Raw genomic sequence first — 15,662 nt, 5'->3', positions numbered from 1 at the left:
GCTTCTCTGTCTTAGACAAGCTCTCAAGGACTTTAGGCCTCACAGCATGAGCCCCTTGCAGTCGGTCTGGGCACTTTTACCAAGTGAGCTAGCTTGCCCGTCCTAGGGTTTCTTTTTCTTTTCTTTTCTTTCTTTCTCCCCCTCCCCTCTTTCTCTCCATCGCCCACCAGTTCATATTTCTGATCAATTCTGGAGGACTAGTAATCATCTTAGCTTGCCTTCTGCTACTGTGAAAAAGACCATGACCAGAAGGGGTTGTTTCAGCTTACAGCAGGCTACGGAAGAGTGCTACTTACTGCCTGGCTCTTTCTTGCCTGCTCAGTTTACTTTGTGTAGCACCATCCGGGGAAGAGAAAAAGATCTCGCTCTTCCTTCTTCCTTTGGTTTTTCACAACAAAGGTTTCTCTGTATAGCCCCAGCTGTCCTGAAACTCCCTCTGTAGACTAGGCTGGCCTTGAACTCACATCTATCTTTTCTACTGGCCAAAATCAAATCCAAGGCAAAGAGTTATCAGTAAAGAAGGGCTGGAGAGATGGCTCAGAGGTTAAGAGCACTGTTGCTCTTCCAAAGGTCCTAAATTCAATTCCCAGCAACCACATGGTGGCTTGTAACTATTTAAAATGAGATCTGGTGCCCTCTTCTGGCATGTAGGTGTACATGCAGGCAAAACACTGTATACATAATAAATAAATTAAAAAAAAAAAAAAAGGAGTACCTAAAAAGATAGCAGAAGTTCAGCTTGTGAAAAGCCAACACTACTTTCCCCAACTGAGCAGATAAGACAAAGCACTGAACTCCAGGGACAGAGAATGCCGGGGAGGCACAAACATTCAGTGAGAGAACGTATCTTCATCACGGACGGCAGCATCTTTAAAAATGACCACTGGGTCAGCATGAAGACTCAGCAAGCAAGGGTGCTTGTTGCCAAGCCTGACAACCTGAGTTTGAGCTGCAGGACCCACATGAACACTGACTCTATCAAACTGTCCTGTGCTCTCCACGCTTACCTGTGCACTCATGTGCACACACACACAATAAAGAAATTTAAAAATAATAATGGAAAGCCAGGCACAGTGGCACACACACTCGGAACACAGAGGCAGGCAGATCTATCTGAGTGCAAAGCCAGCCTGGTTTGCAAAGGGAGTTCCTAGGACAGCCAGAGTTGTTACACAGAGAAACTTTCTCTTGAAAAACCAAAACCAAAGCCGGGCTCACAACCATCTACAACGAGATCTGATGCCCTCCTCTGGCATTCAGGTGTACATGCAGGCAGAACACTGTATACCTAATAAATGAATAAATCTTTAAAAATAAAAAGAAAGAAAGCATTTCTAGCTCTCTTCTCCATCCTCTGACTCTTGCATTCTTTCCACCCATTCTCCCATGATGTTACCTGAGTTACCCACAACCCCGGGGTGTGGGACTGTGTGTGTCTGTGTGTGTGTGTGTGTGTGTGTGTGTGTGTGTCTGTGTGTGTGTGTGTCTGTGGGAGCAGGGGAAGGGGTAGGGGAGATCCTATTCAGGTGGCGCATACCATTAATCCCAGCACTCGGGAGGCAGGAGCAGATGGATCTCTGAGTTCGAGGCCAGCCTGGTCTACAAAACAAGTCCAGGACAGCCAAGGCTACACAGAGAAACCCCATCTCAGAAACCGAAAAAAAAAAAAAAGAAAAAACCAAAATAAATATAATAATAATAATTGTAAACATAAGAATAAAAGCAAGTAGAGCCGGGGGAGAAGTCCCGAAAGGGCCAGGAAGAGCTGTTGGCCCGTGCTGCACAGGATCCACCTGACAAGTAGCTGAAACTGACCTAAAACACCCTTCCTACTGTAGCTTTCAGAGTACCAGGAGGTGCTGTGCAGGCCACTTTGAGAGAAGTCCTCAATGAACTTCACCATTAGCGGACACTGAACACTACAATACCCATCAACAGACAAGATTTGCCCAATGGTGCAACGTCAGTGTCCTAGTTAGGGTTACTATTGCTGAAATGAAAGACCAGAACCAAAAGCAAGCCGGGGAAGAAACGGTTGATCTGGCTTACACTTCCACACTGTAGTCAGTGCACCACTGACGGAACACGGCAGCAACATGGACACGAGCTGATGCAGAGCCCATGGAGGGGTTACTGGCTTCCTTCTCATGGCTTCATCAGCTGCTTCCTTACGGAACCCAGGCCCACCCACAATGAGAAGAGCTCTGTCCCATCAGTCACTAATTAAGAAGATGTTCTACAGCCTGGTCATATGGAGGCTTTTTTTCAGTCGAGGTGCCCACCTCTCCTATGACTAACATGATCACCATGAAGCTTTATGGTGTAACTGACTGTTTCTGACTGGATTTGAGGCCTGATCCACAATCCCAGAGGGAATTTCTACCAAGTGCTGCAAACCTGGTCAGAAGACCACAGCTAGGGAGGTCACTGACCCTAGGTGGGGGAATCCTACTACTGTTGTTAAACTGCCTATTGACTATTTATGCTTATACCCTCAGCTCTGGTCAGAAAGGTTTCCCTTTGCAGAGGTCAATACTTAACACAGACTCCTAACTCATCAGAGTGGTGTATTTACTGAGCGCTCAGACCCGAATAGGATCTCTTCTCCCTTCCCCTTCCCCCGCCACACACAGACACAGACATACACAGACAGACAGACAGACAGACAGACACACACACACACACACACACACACACAAACAGACCCACACCCCGGGGTTGTGGGTAACTCAGGTAACATCATGGGAGAATGGGTGGAAAGAATGCAAGAGTCAGAGGATGGAGAAGAGAGCTAGAATGCTTTCTTTCTTTCTTTCTTTTTTTTTTTTTTTAAAGATTTATTTATTTATTAGGTATACAGTATTCTGCCTGCATGTACACCTGAATGCCAGAGGAGGGCATGAGATGGTTGTGAGACATCATGTGTTGCTGGGAATTGAACTCAGGACCTCTGGAAGAGCAGCCAGTGCTCTTAACCTCTGAGCCATCTCTCCAGCCCCTAGAAGTGCTTTCTGAACAGGACCCAGCCATTGCTCTCACGAACTCACGGCAGGTACAGTTAGCTAAATAAAGTCAAGCCAGCAAACATCCCAGCATGGATACAAGGTGCTCATCAGGAGGCCCCTGTCTAGATGAGGCAATTAGGCTCCCAGGGAGGGGAAGTCACGACCACTGGTAGGCTGCCCACGCCCCCTGTGGATGGCAGCACAACCATGAGCATGCAGGCAGGACTAACTAGACTCAGTGCATTACAGAAAAACAGGAGAGGAGCTGGAGAGATGGCTTAGCTCTGGCTGAGCACTGGCTGCTCTTCCAAAGGCCCCAGATCAATTCCTGCACCCACATAGCAGCTCATAACTGTAACTCCAGTCAAAAGGATCCGACACCCACACACATGCATGCAAGTAAAACACAAATGCACACAAAATAAAAAATAAACTAAGAAAAAAGAAAGAAAGAAAGAAAAGAAAAAGGGAAAAGGAAGAAGACATGACAATGGAGACCCTGGGGAAGTAGAAAGATTTGGGTTGGATATGTTCAAGATAAACTATATACATGTATGAAATTGTCAAAAAAGATCTTAAAAACATTTAATACAATCCACTGAAACACCAATAAAGGAAGTGTCTAGTTTTATGAAAACCAATGCCTTCTTGAAATCTTGGCTTAGGATAGTTTTGATCTACATTTATTTCTAAAATAGGAAAAGGAAAAAAAGGGGGACTTGTGGAAGGCGGCCACAGAAACACTCACAAAGCTTGGGGGTGGACGGGGGAGGGGCACAGTAACCAAACCATTGTGTAAATGGCCGCTCCTTTGTACGTGGCACAGCTGCACAACCGTGAGGCTCTCAAAGCTTAGACGTGGAACAATCCTGAGTCCCGGAGAACTTCTCAAAGTGGTTCTGAAAATGTAACCTAAATGCCTACATTCATTGCAGTGTCCGTGAAGGCGGTGACCTCAACTTGCCCTATAACCCGGGCTATGGTTAGGGGCATGCCACCTGACTGAACAGGCAGACAGCAGCTCAGCTCCCAGGAGTACAGGTTTTAATTAGGACGGGAACTGTGAGAGCCCCAGCTATGACCAACCGCAGCAGTCCTTCCCTTCTGCAGTGCTGCACTCAACACCTCTCCTTCTGCAGGAGGCTAGTGTGAGTGCTGCAGCTGGGATGGAAAGGGATCTTGGCAGTCGGGAGCCACGGAACAGCACAAAGTCACATGAAACAACAAACCTCACACAAGAGATTTCGGGGGGGGGGGGGCGACACCTAGTAGGGCAGCTGCAGCAGAGAAGCGGGCAGAACACAAGGTTTATATAAGGTTTCTTGGGGAAGGGTGGAGCTTTCCAGGGTAGCCTGGGATTGGGAGGATTATGTGGCCTGATTTGGGGGGCAAGCTCAGAAATTGGTGCGGTTTTTTCCCAGCAGAGTGGGGAGGGCACAGCCTGGCCTCGAGGGGTCAGGCCCCAGAGCAGTCTAGAAGGCTGGGATGGAGGTCTCTAGGGGTGGGGCTCACAAGTCAGGGCTGGGTGCTCTATTCCTCTGATCACTTGTTGCTTTAAATGATCCCATCATGGCAGGGATCAGGATGTTGGCTCAGTGCCATTCTACGGCCAAAAGAAAACTGGCTTTGATTGAATTAAAATCATGGGAGTTCAAGAAACCAGGCCTTCCAGAGCTAGGCAGGCGCCTGGCTCACCTCTGGAGAAAAAAAAAAGGAAAAAGAAAAAGAAGAAAAGGACTGGGGCTAGATGGAGCAGTGATCACACACCTGCCCATCACATCTAAGGCCCTGGGTCCATCCCCAGCACTGCCACCAAATCCGTCCTTCCTTGTCTGTCACTCAAGTTTATACCAACTGGCTACAAAGGTGCCGTACAAAGTGCCAAAACACAAAAAGAGAAATTAGATATTTTTCCTTATATGATTTTGTTTTGTTTCTGGTTATTCTTTCCTTCCCAAAAGTATCTGCGGTGGGAACTAAATGTAAATTGCATACCTGATTCATATCTAAAGTCGTTTCTATCATTTCTTGAAATTTTGAAAAATCAGACCGAAGATCAATAAGAGGAGTCACAAAAATCGCCAGTAACAGTGCCTGGTGTCTTCCTAAAACAAAGCAAAAACAAAAATAAAGACAACAGCTCATAACAAAATTAAAATAATGAACATCCTTTGAACCAGAAAGCAGAAACTGCGCAGGTTTCCAAACTTAATTCTACTTTAATGCTTTAACCCAAAGTTTATTCTACAGACAGGGAAATACTGTGTGAGTAGCACCTAACACCCCTACTAATAAGACACTGCATGTCTGCCATCTCCTTCATTAGCAATGCAGAGACACTAATTATGCCTAAGTGAACATTATTTCTTGGAGGTCTTATTAAAGTAAGACCTGGAGTTTACACTTGTAATTTCCATCAACGACTCGGTGCTCCAATCAAAAGGCCAAATCAAGTCAAGTATTTAAACTGGAATGTGGCCGTTTAAAAGTCACTCCAAGGAATTGTGGGGAAGGGAACAGGAGTCAACAAAGTCCACTGCGAGGAATGCAGAGTTAGAGCTGGATCCAGCCGGAAGCTGCTGCTCTGTGGCTTTATCATCATCTGCCTTGTGGTGTTCTGAGCCCCCTTTCCTGTCAGACCTGAGAGAGCACAGCACCAGGCACAGCCCCACACTGGACAGGTACTACACACTCCCACCACTAATTACTACATGCAGCACAAGGGTTTTTTTCCCCTGCTCATTACCAATAAATTCTTACAGGAATTCTGCAGGTGATAGCAAGCTCACCGAATTTTATTCCAAAGTATTAAGTTCCAATTGCAATAGCTCTTGAAGGAGGAGGATGAGGAGCTATCATGGAGCCGTGTTTTATTATTAACCACAACAGCCTCTAACATACTGAGGAAACAGTGCTTATGTGTTAGACAGACTGTAAACAACACTTTGCCTACATAATGTCTGTTGCGTTACAATGCCTGTCTTTGTCACAACTGGTAAAAGGATGAATGGCAGCCAATCCAAACAGTGATGGCGGATCACAGAACACCACCCCCACCCCGCCTCCATTACTGGGATACAGGGTATAACCCTGCAATCCTAGTACTTTGGACAGTAAGGCAGGAGAAATCACAAGCTTTGAGGACAGCCTAGGCTATACTATAATATCCTGTCTCAAAAAACTAAAACCACTACCACCAAGAATGAACCTTAGCAACAAAGATCTCAGAGGTGTCAATTTAACAAGCACTTTGCTTTCCACTATGTTAAGATACATAGATGAAGAGGGCAAAAGCATATGTCAACGCTTTAAACAAACACATGCACTGAATTCTGCGTAATACACCTTTAATCCTAGCACCCTGGAGGCAGAGGCAAGTGGATCACTGAGTTTGAAGCCAGCCTGGCGAGTTCTAGTGCAGGCAGAGAAACCATGTCTCAAGAAAGAAAGAAGGAAGGGGGTGGGGAAAGGCAAAAAGAAGCAAACAGCAGCCAGGCGTGGTGGTGCACTCCTTTAATCCCAGCACTCAGGGGGCAGAGGCAGGTAGATCGTGAGTTGAGGCCAGCCTGGTCTACCAAGCGAGTCCCGGACAGCCAGGCTACACAGAGAAACCCTATGTTGAAAAACCAAAAAGAAGCAAATACCCCAAGGGTCTCCAACTCAAAAAAGGAAATGCACCTCAGAAGCTAAGCAGGGCTGCAGAGGCTAGACAGCTTGTTTCTAATACTTTAGTCAGTGTGCTGAGATTTCTGCGTATGTGGAGGTCTGCCTCAACCCTACAGTTTTCCATAAGCTACTATTTTCCTAGCTCAAGACTTGGAAGGATTTCCAAGAATTCTCATGATGGAGCTGCAGAAGACGGCTCAGAAATTAAGAGCAGTGGCTACTCTTCCAGGGCTTGAAACCATTTTCTAGCACCTAATGGGTGGCAGCTCACAGCTGTCTTTAACTTCAGTTCCAGAGTCCAACATGCCCAGAGGGCACCAGGCACAAAAGTTGTGCACATACATACAGGAAAAAAAATGCTTCCACATCTAAAACAATTTTCTGTGGTATCACAAAAGTGCCTGTTATATAAAGAAAGCAGAACAGAAACAGTAATGAATGTGAGACCCCTGCCATCCTCAGTGTCTTCTACCCTCCAACACAGCCCTCCTGGGACCTTTCCCTACCACCTTGAGGGGTCTTCTCTGATTTCTAACCTCTACTGAACCTTAATTGCCAAATTCCAACTAGATTCTTAAAATCTACATTTTCTATGAGCTGCCACAGTCTGGAAAGCCCTATGCAAGCTAAGGCAAGGGCCACAGACCATTGACAGCATGGTGGAATCCACAGACCAGCTCTGGGAAACAGTGAAGAGAAGAGAAGAGGAAGTGTTGGTTCCGAGGTAGGGAGACTTGAGCAGGCGGTGAGCAGCTGGTCAAGGGAAACCAACCGCTGGGGAACAGCTAGCTATAGGAACTAGCTGCTGAGGAGAGGTTGAGGAACGGAAGACAAGAGAAATACTGAGACCCAGGCACATGTGGTCCACACTGAAGGTCTTAAAGTCCTGGAGACCTTCACCGTTTTGTCTCTCTGCACTGCTCTGTTGCTTCTACTTTTCTGTCTCTATTACTCCTCACTCCCTGGGCTAACCCCAGTACTTTATTTAAAGTGAAGTTCAATTTTTTTTATTACAGATTACATCATGATTTTCTCATCTTTTATAATCAATAGGACATTCAAAAGTCAACAAAACAAAAGAATAGTCTGACAAGAAAATACAAACAGTTCTATATAACCTACAATAAAGCATAGAGCAAAAATCAATCAATATCCAAGCACTAGTTAGCATGACCTGATTATTATTTCTTAAACAATACTCAGGAAAGTTTAATCATAAATTTCCCCAGGCTAAAGCCATTGTGTTTACATGATTGTCATAGCAACATAGCTTAAGGTAAATTTCTCTAATAAAGAAAAAGCTTGACTTACTCCCAGTCCCAAACCAACAGGTGTGCTATCCAAGCCTAGGCTAACCGCCAAGGGGTCCTCTATTGTAAAATATCTGTAAAGCATGACGTTCCAAGCCCACCTTCTATTGCTCTCAAAGCAGATTCTAAAGAAACATTTCTACAGTTAACAGTATCTAGCCAGGTATTGTTATGTCAAGGTCCTAACTTTCTCCCAAGCAGTTTCTGCCCGACTGCTCGCAACAGTCAGAGCTAAGAACTCTGTCATTAGCCAGGTATGGTGGCACGCATCTTTAATGCCAGCACTTGGGAGGCAGAGGCAGGTGGATCACTGTGAGTCCAAGGCCAGCCTGATCTACAAAGCGAGACCAGGACAGCCAAGGTTAACACAGAGAAACCCTGCCTCGGAAAGAGAGAGAGGGGGGAGGGGATGGGGGCGGGAAGGACACGAACTCTGTCATTGTCTCAAGCCTTTGGTCAGATGCCCTTTCAACATTCTTGGTGGAAAAGTTTCCACTGTGTGAATTTTATTAGGGCTCATAGTCAAAGTGAGAAAGAGAGAGTAAGACAGTTTTAGGAGAAAAGGCAGGTTTAAAGGTAGTTTTATTTTAGACAAAGTTATACCTGGACCATACATAATATTTAAGGGCAGTGGTGACCAGCTGGAGACCTCTGGAACTTTGTCAAGCAAAGCCTCCATGACTTGTCCTCATGTCTATGACAGTGGAAATGAGCAGAGTAGTAGTTCTGTCACTCGATCTTCTCTGAGCTTCATTATCTTTTTTTCCATTACTAACAGGTAATAAAGTTGAGCCACATCACTAGGCCTCTGTATCTGTTACCAATCAAAATATCAATTACACTCTCAAATCATTGAGTAACTTGAGTTACCCTAAAGTGTAACTTAAATACTTCAGTAGGTTAGAGACATGGCTCAGTGGTTAAGAGCACTAACTGCTCCTGCAGATGACCCAAGTTCAATTTTCAGACCACGCTGGGCAGCTCACAATTATCCATAGCTCCAGCTCCAGGGATTTCAGACTCCTCTGGCCTGCGAGGGCACTTATTTCGCATGCAGACAGATCCACATATACATAATTAAAATAAAAATAAAAATTCACTACTTTGAAATTGAAGGAGTTAGTAGGCCTGTCAATTTTTCCCTTAGAAACCAGGCCTTCACTATGCTTCATAAGCTGGTATATGCACGCAGCTGGACATCAGCGAAACTCCTGTCTCAGCCTCCCAAGCAGCTGGGCTGCATAATTAAACCACCATACCCAATCTGTCAGCATCTTCTTTTTCCCTTTTTAAGCTTTACTCATTTTTAACTTTATATAACATGTGTCCTTGGTGCCCAGAGGTCAGAAGAGGTTGTCAGATCCCCAGAGTTGGAGATAGGGATGGTTGTAAATGGCCATGTAGGTGCTGGAAACCAAACCTGGTCCTTAAGAGCAGCAAGTGTGCCAGGCATGGTGGCACACGCCTTTAATCCCAGCACTCAGGAAGCAGAGGCAGGTGGGTCACTGTGAGTTTGAGGCCAGTCTGGTGTACAAAGCAAGTCCTGGGGTAATAAATAAATAAATAAATAAATAAATAAATAAATAAATAAATAAATAGAAGCAGCAAGTGCACTTAAGCCCTTAGCCATCTCTCCAGTCCCTTGGAATCTCCCCTACCCCAAGACAGAGTTTCTCTGTGTAACAGCCCTGGCTGGCCTCAATCTCACAGAGATCATCTACTCCCTCTGCCTCAGGAGAGCTGGGATTAAGATATTAATTAAGGGGATAGAGGGACAGTTAACATTGTGTGGGGCTCCCACAGAGGACCAGAGTTTACATCCAAGGACCCACACTAGGCAGCAAACAACCACATTCACTCCAGCTCTGTGAGACCAATCTAATGTCTTATTGTGACTTCCAAAGGGATGGATGGACGGATGGACACGGGGACACACGGACGGACACACACACACACACACACACCCTTAAATGCATTAATTAGAAGCTTGTAGCTGTTTATCAAGGGCTTATGTCTTGATAACTATACTTCAACAGAATTAGATTCTTTTGTTTAAAACCATTATTCTGAGGACAGGTTTGATTAGAAGCCAAAGAGCCCACAACACAAACCAAAAACAGAGTTACAAACACTAGGTACGGGGCTGAAGAAATGGCTCGCAGGTTAAGAGCACTGGCTGCTCTTACAGAGAACCGGGGTTCTACTCCCAGCACCCCCAGGCTAGCTCAAAGCCATCTACAGCTCCAATTACAGGGGATCTGATGCCCTCTTCTGCACTCTGAAGACTCATACAACTTGGTTTTTAAAAAAATAAATGTTTTGGGGTTTGTTTTTTTGTTTTGTTTTGTTTTTTTTTTTAATTTTCAGGAGAGAGAAAGAGAACGCCCACTAGACAGCCGTCAACTCCAGCCGTGATCCCACCACTCTCCCCTAGCTTTCCAGCACGGCTGCTAGCCACGTCCCCGACTTCCCTCCTTCAACATGTGGAGCCTGTGCCGGCTGTAAACGCACCACTGGCTGATACAGCAGGCCCTAGCCTCTCATATTCCAGAGGCCTGCTGTGCTGTCTCATCATTCAAGTCTGATGCTGGAAAAGTTATCTATTTTCCTTTCTTGTTTGTCTTTTGAGACAAGGTCTCACTCTAGCCCAGACTGCTCTGAATTTATGGCAATCCTTCTGCCTCACCATATCACATGTTTTGGGGTTACAGGTAGCAGCCACTATATACAGCAATAGTAATTTCTTTCTTCAAATTCAAAACTTGAAGTGTATGCATATTTTGCCTGCATGTATGTCTGTATATCACTTACATGCTTGGTACCCAAGGAGGCCAAAACAGAATGTCAGATTCTCTGGAACTAGATTTACAGATGGCTATGAGCCACCATGTCAGTGCTGAGAATCAACACAGGTCCTCTGGGAGAGGACCAGTGCTTGGTTAAGTGCTGAGCTGTCTCTCCAGCCCCAAACGGCAATTCTTTTCTTTTCTTTTTCGTTTTCTGAGACAGTGTTTCACTGTGTAGCCTTTGCTGTCCTCGAACTCACAGCGATCCGCTGCCTCTGCCTCAAGTGCTGGGATTACAAGCATGCACCACCATGCCCAGCTTAAAGTAATTTTTAAAAGTAGTTGTAATGTCTTAAACAAAAAGTAGAGGATAAGTTGGAATGAAGTAATCTGCATACCTGCTGGGTTGTTTTAAGCTCTGTTAGAAATTTGTTCAAATGCAGAATAGTGTTATTTTAGATTGTGCCCTTGCATTTTTGAGATAGAAATAAAGGCCAATTTTATCTTTCAATCCCTATTTCTGGATGGGACAGTGTTCTGGCTACAGTGTCTGTTACCCTGCTGACAACCACTCCATGAGGTCGTAACTAAAGTGATGCAGTCACCTTCCCTAAGAAGAAAAATACTTTGGTCAAGGGTTCTACACAGCTGTACTGTCCAGCCAAAACCTCTAAATAAGCCAGAAAATACCTGCTTCTGACAGAGAAAAACTTTAATCAATGCAAATCTACTTCATATACTGCTGCTGCCCCCTGCTGTCTTTCAGTGTTTTTCTGGACTAAAAGCAAGTTTAGACTTAACCAAAACCAACACAAGATGACAAGGTCTGTGTAATTTCCAGAAATAATATATTCTAATGTTTTTTTTTTGTTGGTTGGTTGGTTAGTTTGGTTTGGTTTGGGGCTTTTTTGTTTGTTTGTTTTGTTTTGTTTTTTTCGAGACAAGGTTTCTCTGTGTTAGCCTTGGCTGTCCTGGAGTCACTTTGTAGACCAGGCTGGCCTTGAACTCACAGCAATCCGCCTGCCTCTGCCTCCCAAGTGCTGGGATTACAAGCCTGCGCCACCATGTCTGGCTTTTGTTTTTGGTTTTGGTTTTTCGAGACAGGGTCTCTCTGTTAGCCTTGGCTGTCCTGGACTCACTTTGTAGACCAGGCTGTCCTCAAACTCACAGCGATTAGCCTGTCTCTGCCTCTCAAGTGCTGGAATTAAAGGCATGTGCCACCACACCCAACCTTAGAACCTATTTTAAAAAGAGGGCAAATGTAACTGAATAGTGCTAGCCTACCCTTTAATCCTAGCACTTGGGAGGCAGAGGCAGGTGCTCTGAGTTCAAGGCCCACTGGTCTACAGATAGGATTCCAGAACAGCCAGGGCTACAAAAAGAAACCTCGAGTGGGGATAGGGCAAACATGAAATTTTTTTTTAAGTTTTATTTATTTATTATTTATATAGTATTCTTGTGTCCATGTATGCTACATGTCAGAAGAGGACACCAGATTTCATTATAGATGGTTGTGAGCCACCATGTGGTTGCTGGGAATTGAACTCAGGACCTTTAAGAGAACAGACAGAGCTCTTAACCTCTGAGCCATCTCTCCAGTCCGCCAAATGTGAAATTTTTAAAGTGCTATGTCACATAAAGAGACAGTGTCAACCAGGCGTGGTGGTACATGCCTTTAATTCCAGCGCTTGGGAGGCAGAGGCAGGTGGATGGCTGTTAGTTCGGCCAGCCTGGTCTACAAAGCAAGTCTAGGACAGCCAAGGCTACACAGAGAAACTTTGTCTCGAAAAACAAAAACAAAAGCAAAAACAAAAAAAAAAAGAAGAGTGTCAAAACAAAACAAAAAACAAAAACAAAAAAGGCAGGCCCTGTGGCACTCACCTTTTATCTCAGCAGAGCCAGGCAGATCTTTGTGAGCTTGACACCAGCCTTACTTACACAGAGTTCCAGGACAGCCAGGGCTTCATAATGAGACCCTGAGTCAGTCTGTCTGTCTGTCTGTCTGTCAGTCAGTCAGTCAGTCACTCACCTAACCCATCAATGAATGAATAAACAAACAAAAAATAAAATAAAATAAAATAAATAATTATATCTATACTGGTAGACAGCAAATAAAAGGGTATTTGTTTGCCATACAAGGAGAGAGACATGAAAAAAGAAAAGTCCAAAATAACTGACAACTAGTAAGACTTTCTCACTTAAAGAGCCTATCTCTACAGTCAGACTGCATCTCCAACTCCTGTCAATCACCTTATATCACTAAAGATCCTGAAACCACACAGAACTGTCTACTACAGAAATGCAAAGCAGCTGCTACTCATCCCCACAATGGGGATGTATAGTCACGGAGTGTGGGAAGAACGGTTCTACACTCACTCCAGTGGAACTAAATGCAAGAGTTCACAACTCATGAGGAACTTGAGTAGAATGCAAACTAAACCCAAAAAAGCCACTTAATTTGTCTACTTTGCGTATGTGCAATGGTCCGTGTGTGAAGACCAGAGGACCCTTGCAGGAAACAGCTCTTTCCACCGCATGGGTTTTGAGGACCACTCAAGTCTCCAGGCTTCGTGGTGAGCCTTCACCACGGAGCCATGTCACCAGCCCAGAGGAGGAATGGTTCTATAAATGTACTTGAAAAGATAACAACACTTAATTATTATCTTCTTCCTTTTTCTTCTTGTGTGTTTGTATGTGGTGTGTGCACACGCGTGCTCAAACTTGTGTAGATGTGTGTGCATGTGAAGCTGTCAGGAGCTTCCCCGGCTGCTCTTCCGCAGGAGTCGTGAGGGAAGGCCTCTTTTCTTTTGTTTGTTTGTTTGTGTTTTGTTTTTTTGTGTTTTTTGTTTCTTTGTTTGTTTTTTGAGACAGGGTTTCTCTGTGTAGCTTTGGCTGTCCTAGACTCACTTTGTAGACCAGGCTGGCCTCGAACTCATAGCGATCCGCCTGTCTCTGCCTCCTGAGTGCTAGGAGTGCTGGGATTAAAGGCGTGCGCCGCCACGCCCAGTGACGGAAGGCCTCTTAATCAAACGCAGAGCCCACTGATAGCCAGCTTGGTACTTCAAGGATCCTGTGTCCACCTGGAGTTGTGGGCACCCCACCTGACCTTTACATGGGTTCTCCATGCCTGTGTACCAAGTGCTGTAAGTGCCGAGCCATCTCCCTAGCCCTCAGGCCAAAATGGCTCAGAGGTAAGGGGACTTGCTGCCAGGCATGACTATCTGAGCTCGATGCCTGGTATGCTCATGACGGAGGAGTGAACCAACTCTCAAAAGCTGTCCTCCAACTCCTGCACTCATGCCCACACATAACACAAGATTAATTATTATTGCCAGGTATGGTGGCGCATGCCTTTAGTCCCAGCACTTAGGAGGCCGAGGCAGGCAGATCTCTGAATTTGAGGCCAGCCTGGTCTATGAAGCTAGTCCAGGACAGCCAAGGCTACACAAAGAAACCTTGTCTCGAAAAACCAAAAAATAAAAAATAAAAATAAAAATAATTCATTATTGTCATAAAAATTGTTTAAAAAAAAATAAAGCAGTAATATAACATTTAACTTGTATTCTATCATCATGAAGCTAAATTTAAATTTGTCTGGACAAAGAGCCAAATTTTATCAAAATAAAGATGTCTCTGTGACACTAGGACTGAAGGCCAGTCAGCCACATCAACACTCTACCCCCAAGCACCTAAGTCCTAAGAGCTATTGCTGTTTGCATGAAACCTAAAGTACTTTACATGTTAAGTATTTAATAACTGTAAAAGCTAAACTTGGTGTTGTAGAAACTGACATCACTTCAAACTAGAGGTGACAGTGGGAGATGGCGGGATGACGCGATGAGTAGGTGCACTTGTAGAAGAGTGGGAACGAAGCTCTAATTCCTAGTGCCCAGATAAAAAGTAAAACATGGCTGAGCCTACCCATAACCTCACCTGAGGGTTAGCATCACATACCAAAAGCACACGTCACTGGCCAGTCAGCCCAACTAGGAAGGTAAGCATCTGATTCCGTGAGAAACTGTCCCAAGGCAGAGAGCACAGAAAACACCTCAAGGGTTGCTCTGGACACGTGTGTGCGCACAAACCACATACATCCCCACAATGCACACACATACACCTTTTATAAGCCAGTTGGTTTTTACTTGCTAATAATCTATTAATCAACTATTCGGACTTTGTTTCATTAGTAACTTATTTTTTTGAGGCAGGGTCTGCAGAACAAACACCTCATGTCTAGGTTGACCTTGACTTTGCTGAAGGGCTCTAGCAGGCCCAAGCAAGGAAAACATGGCAAACATGGCACCAGCAGGTGCCTGTCCCCTCTACCCTGCTGAGCCGTTAGAGCACCTACCACCAGCCACGGAGGTCTGTTCCCTTATTTGGCCACTTTCTTATGCCTGAGATTCACTCCTGAAGCTGATCACCAAGGTCTAACTATCAAAACTTATCAAAATGTCATGGTCTAGAAGTCAAAAATCCCCATTTAGCTACCCTAATTAAAACACCCAATCAAACCTACCAACCCCTCTTAGCTCATTCTAACACAGACCTCCCCGTTTTTCCCTCTTTTTTTTTTAAATTAACATTTGCAAAGCTATCTGCTGCTGATTAGGCTACCTTGTCTCTCTGCCCTGCTTAATAAGGATCTCTCTGTGGTTAGAAATTGATTGTTGGGTGTGGTCTGTGCCTAAGGGTGGTCCAGAGGGGAGCACCCCACAACGCTCACCATACCCCAGGGTCACGCTCAATGCCTGATCTTCCTGCTTCTCCTTGTCAGGGACCAGCTACTGAAGCATTTGTTGGGGTTGGTGACTTGCACATCGCCTTAGTAAGCTCTCCTCAGAGCTCTGCTGTAGAGGCCAGTTACCAAACAGAAAAGTGCTCCCTGAACAGCG

The 15,662-nt window shown here is 45.0% G+C and overlaps 1 protein-coding gene across 1 annotated transcript in view; it reads right to left on the bottom strand.

Moving 5' to 3' along the window:
- The window catches only part of MSH2 (mutS homolog 2), a 54,173-nt gene that overhangs the window by 20,021 nt on the left and 18,490 nt on the right, over positions 1–15,662 (bottom strand). Inside the window, exon 8 of the mRNA XM_084791528.1 lies at positions 5,001–5,110. Within this exon, the coding sequence (XP_084647654.1) occupies positions 5,001–5,110 (110 nt within the window). The remainder of the gene's footprint in view (positions 1–5,000; positions 5,111–15,662) is intronic.

The sequence above is a fragment of the Acomys minous genome (assembly GCF_964271855.1).
Source record: "Acomys minous genome assembly, chromosome: 8".
Taxonomy (NCBI): domain Eukaryota; kingdom Metazoa; phylum Chordata; class Mammalia; order Rodentia; family Muridae; genus Acomys; species Acomys minous.
Note: the sequence above shows the minus strand (reverse complement) of the source record. Positions and strands in the feature narration are given on the sequence as shown.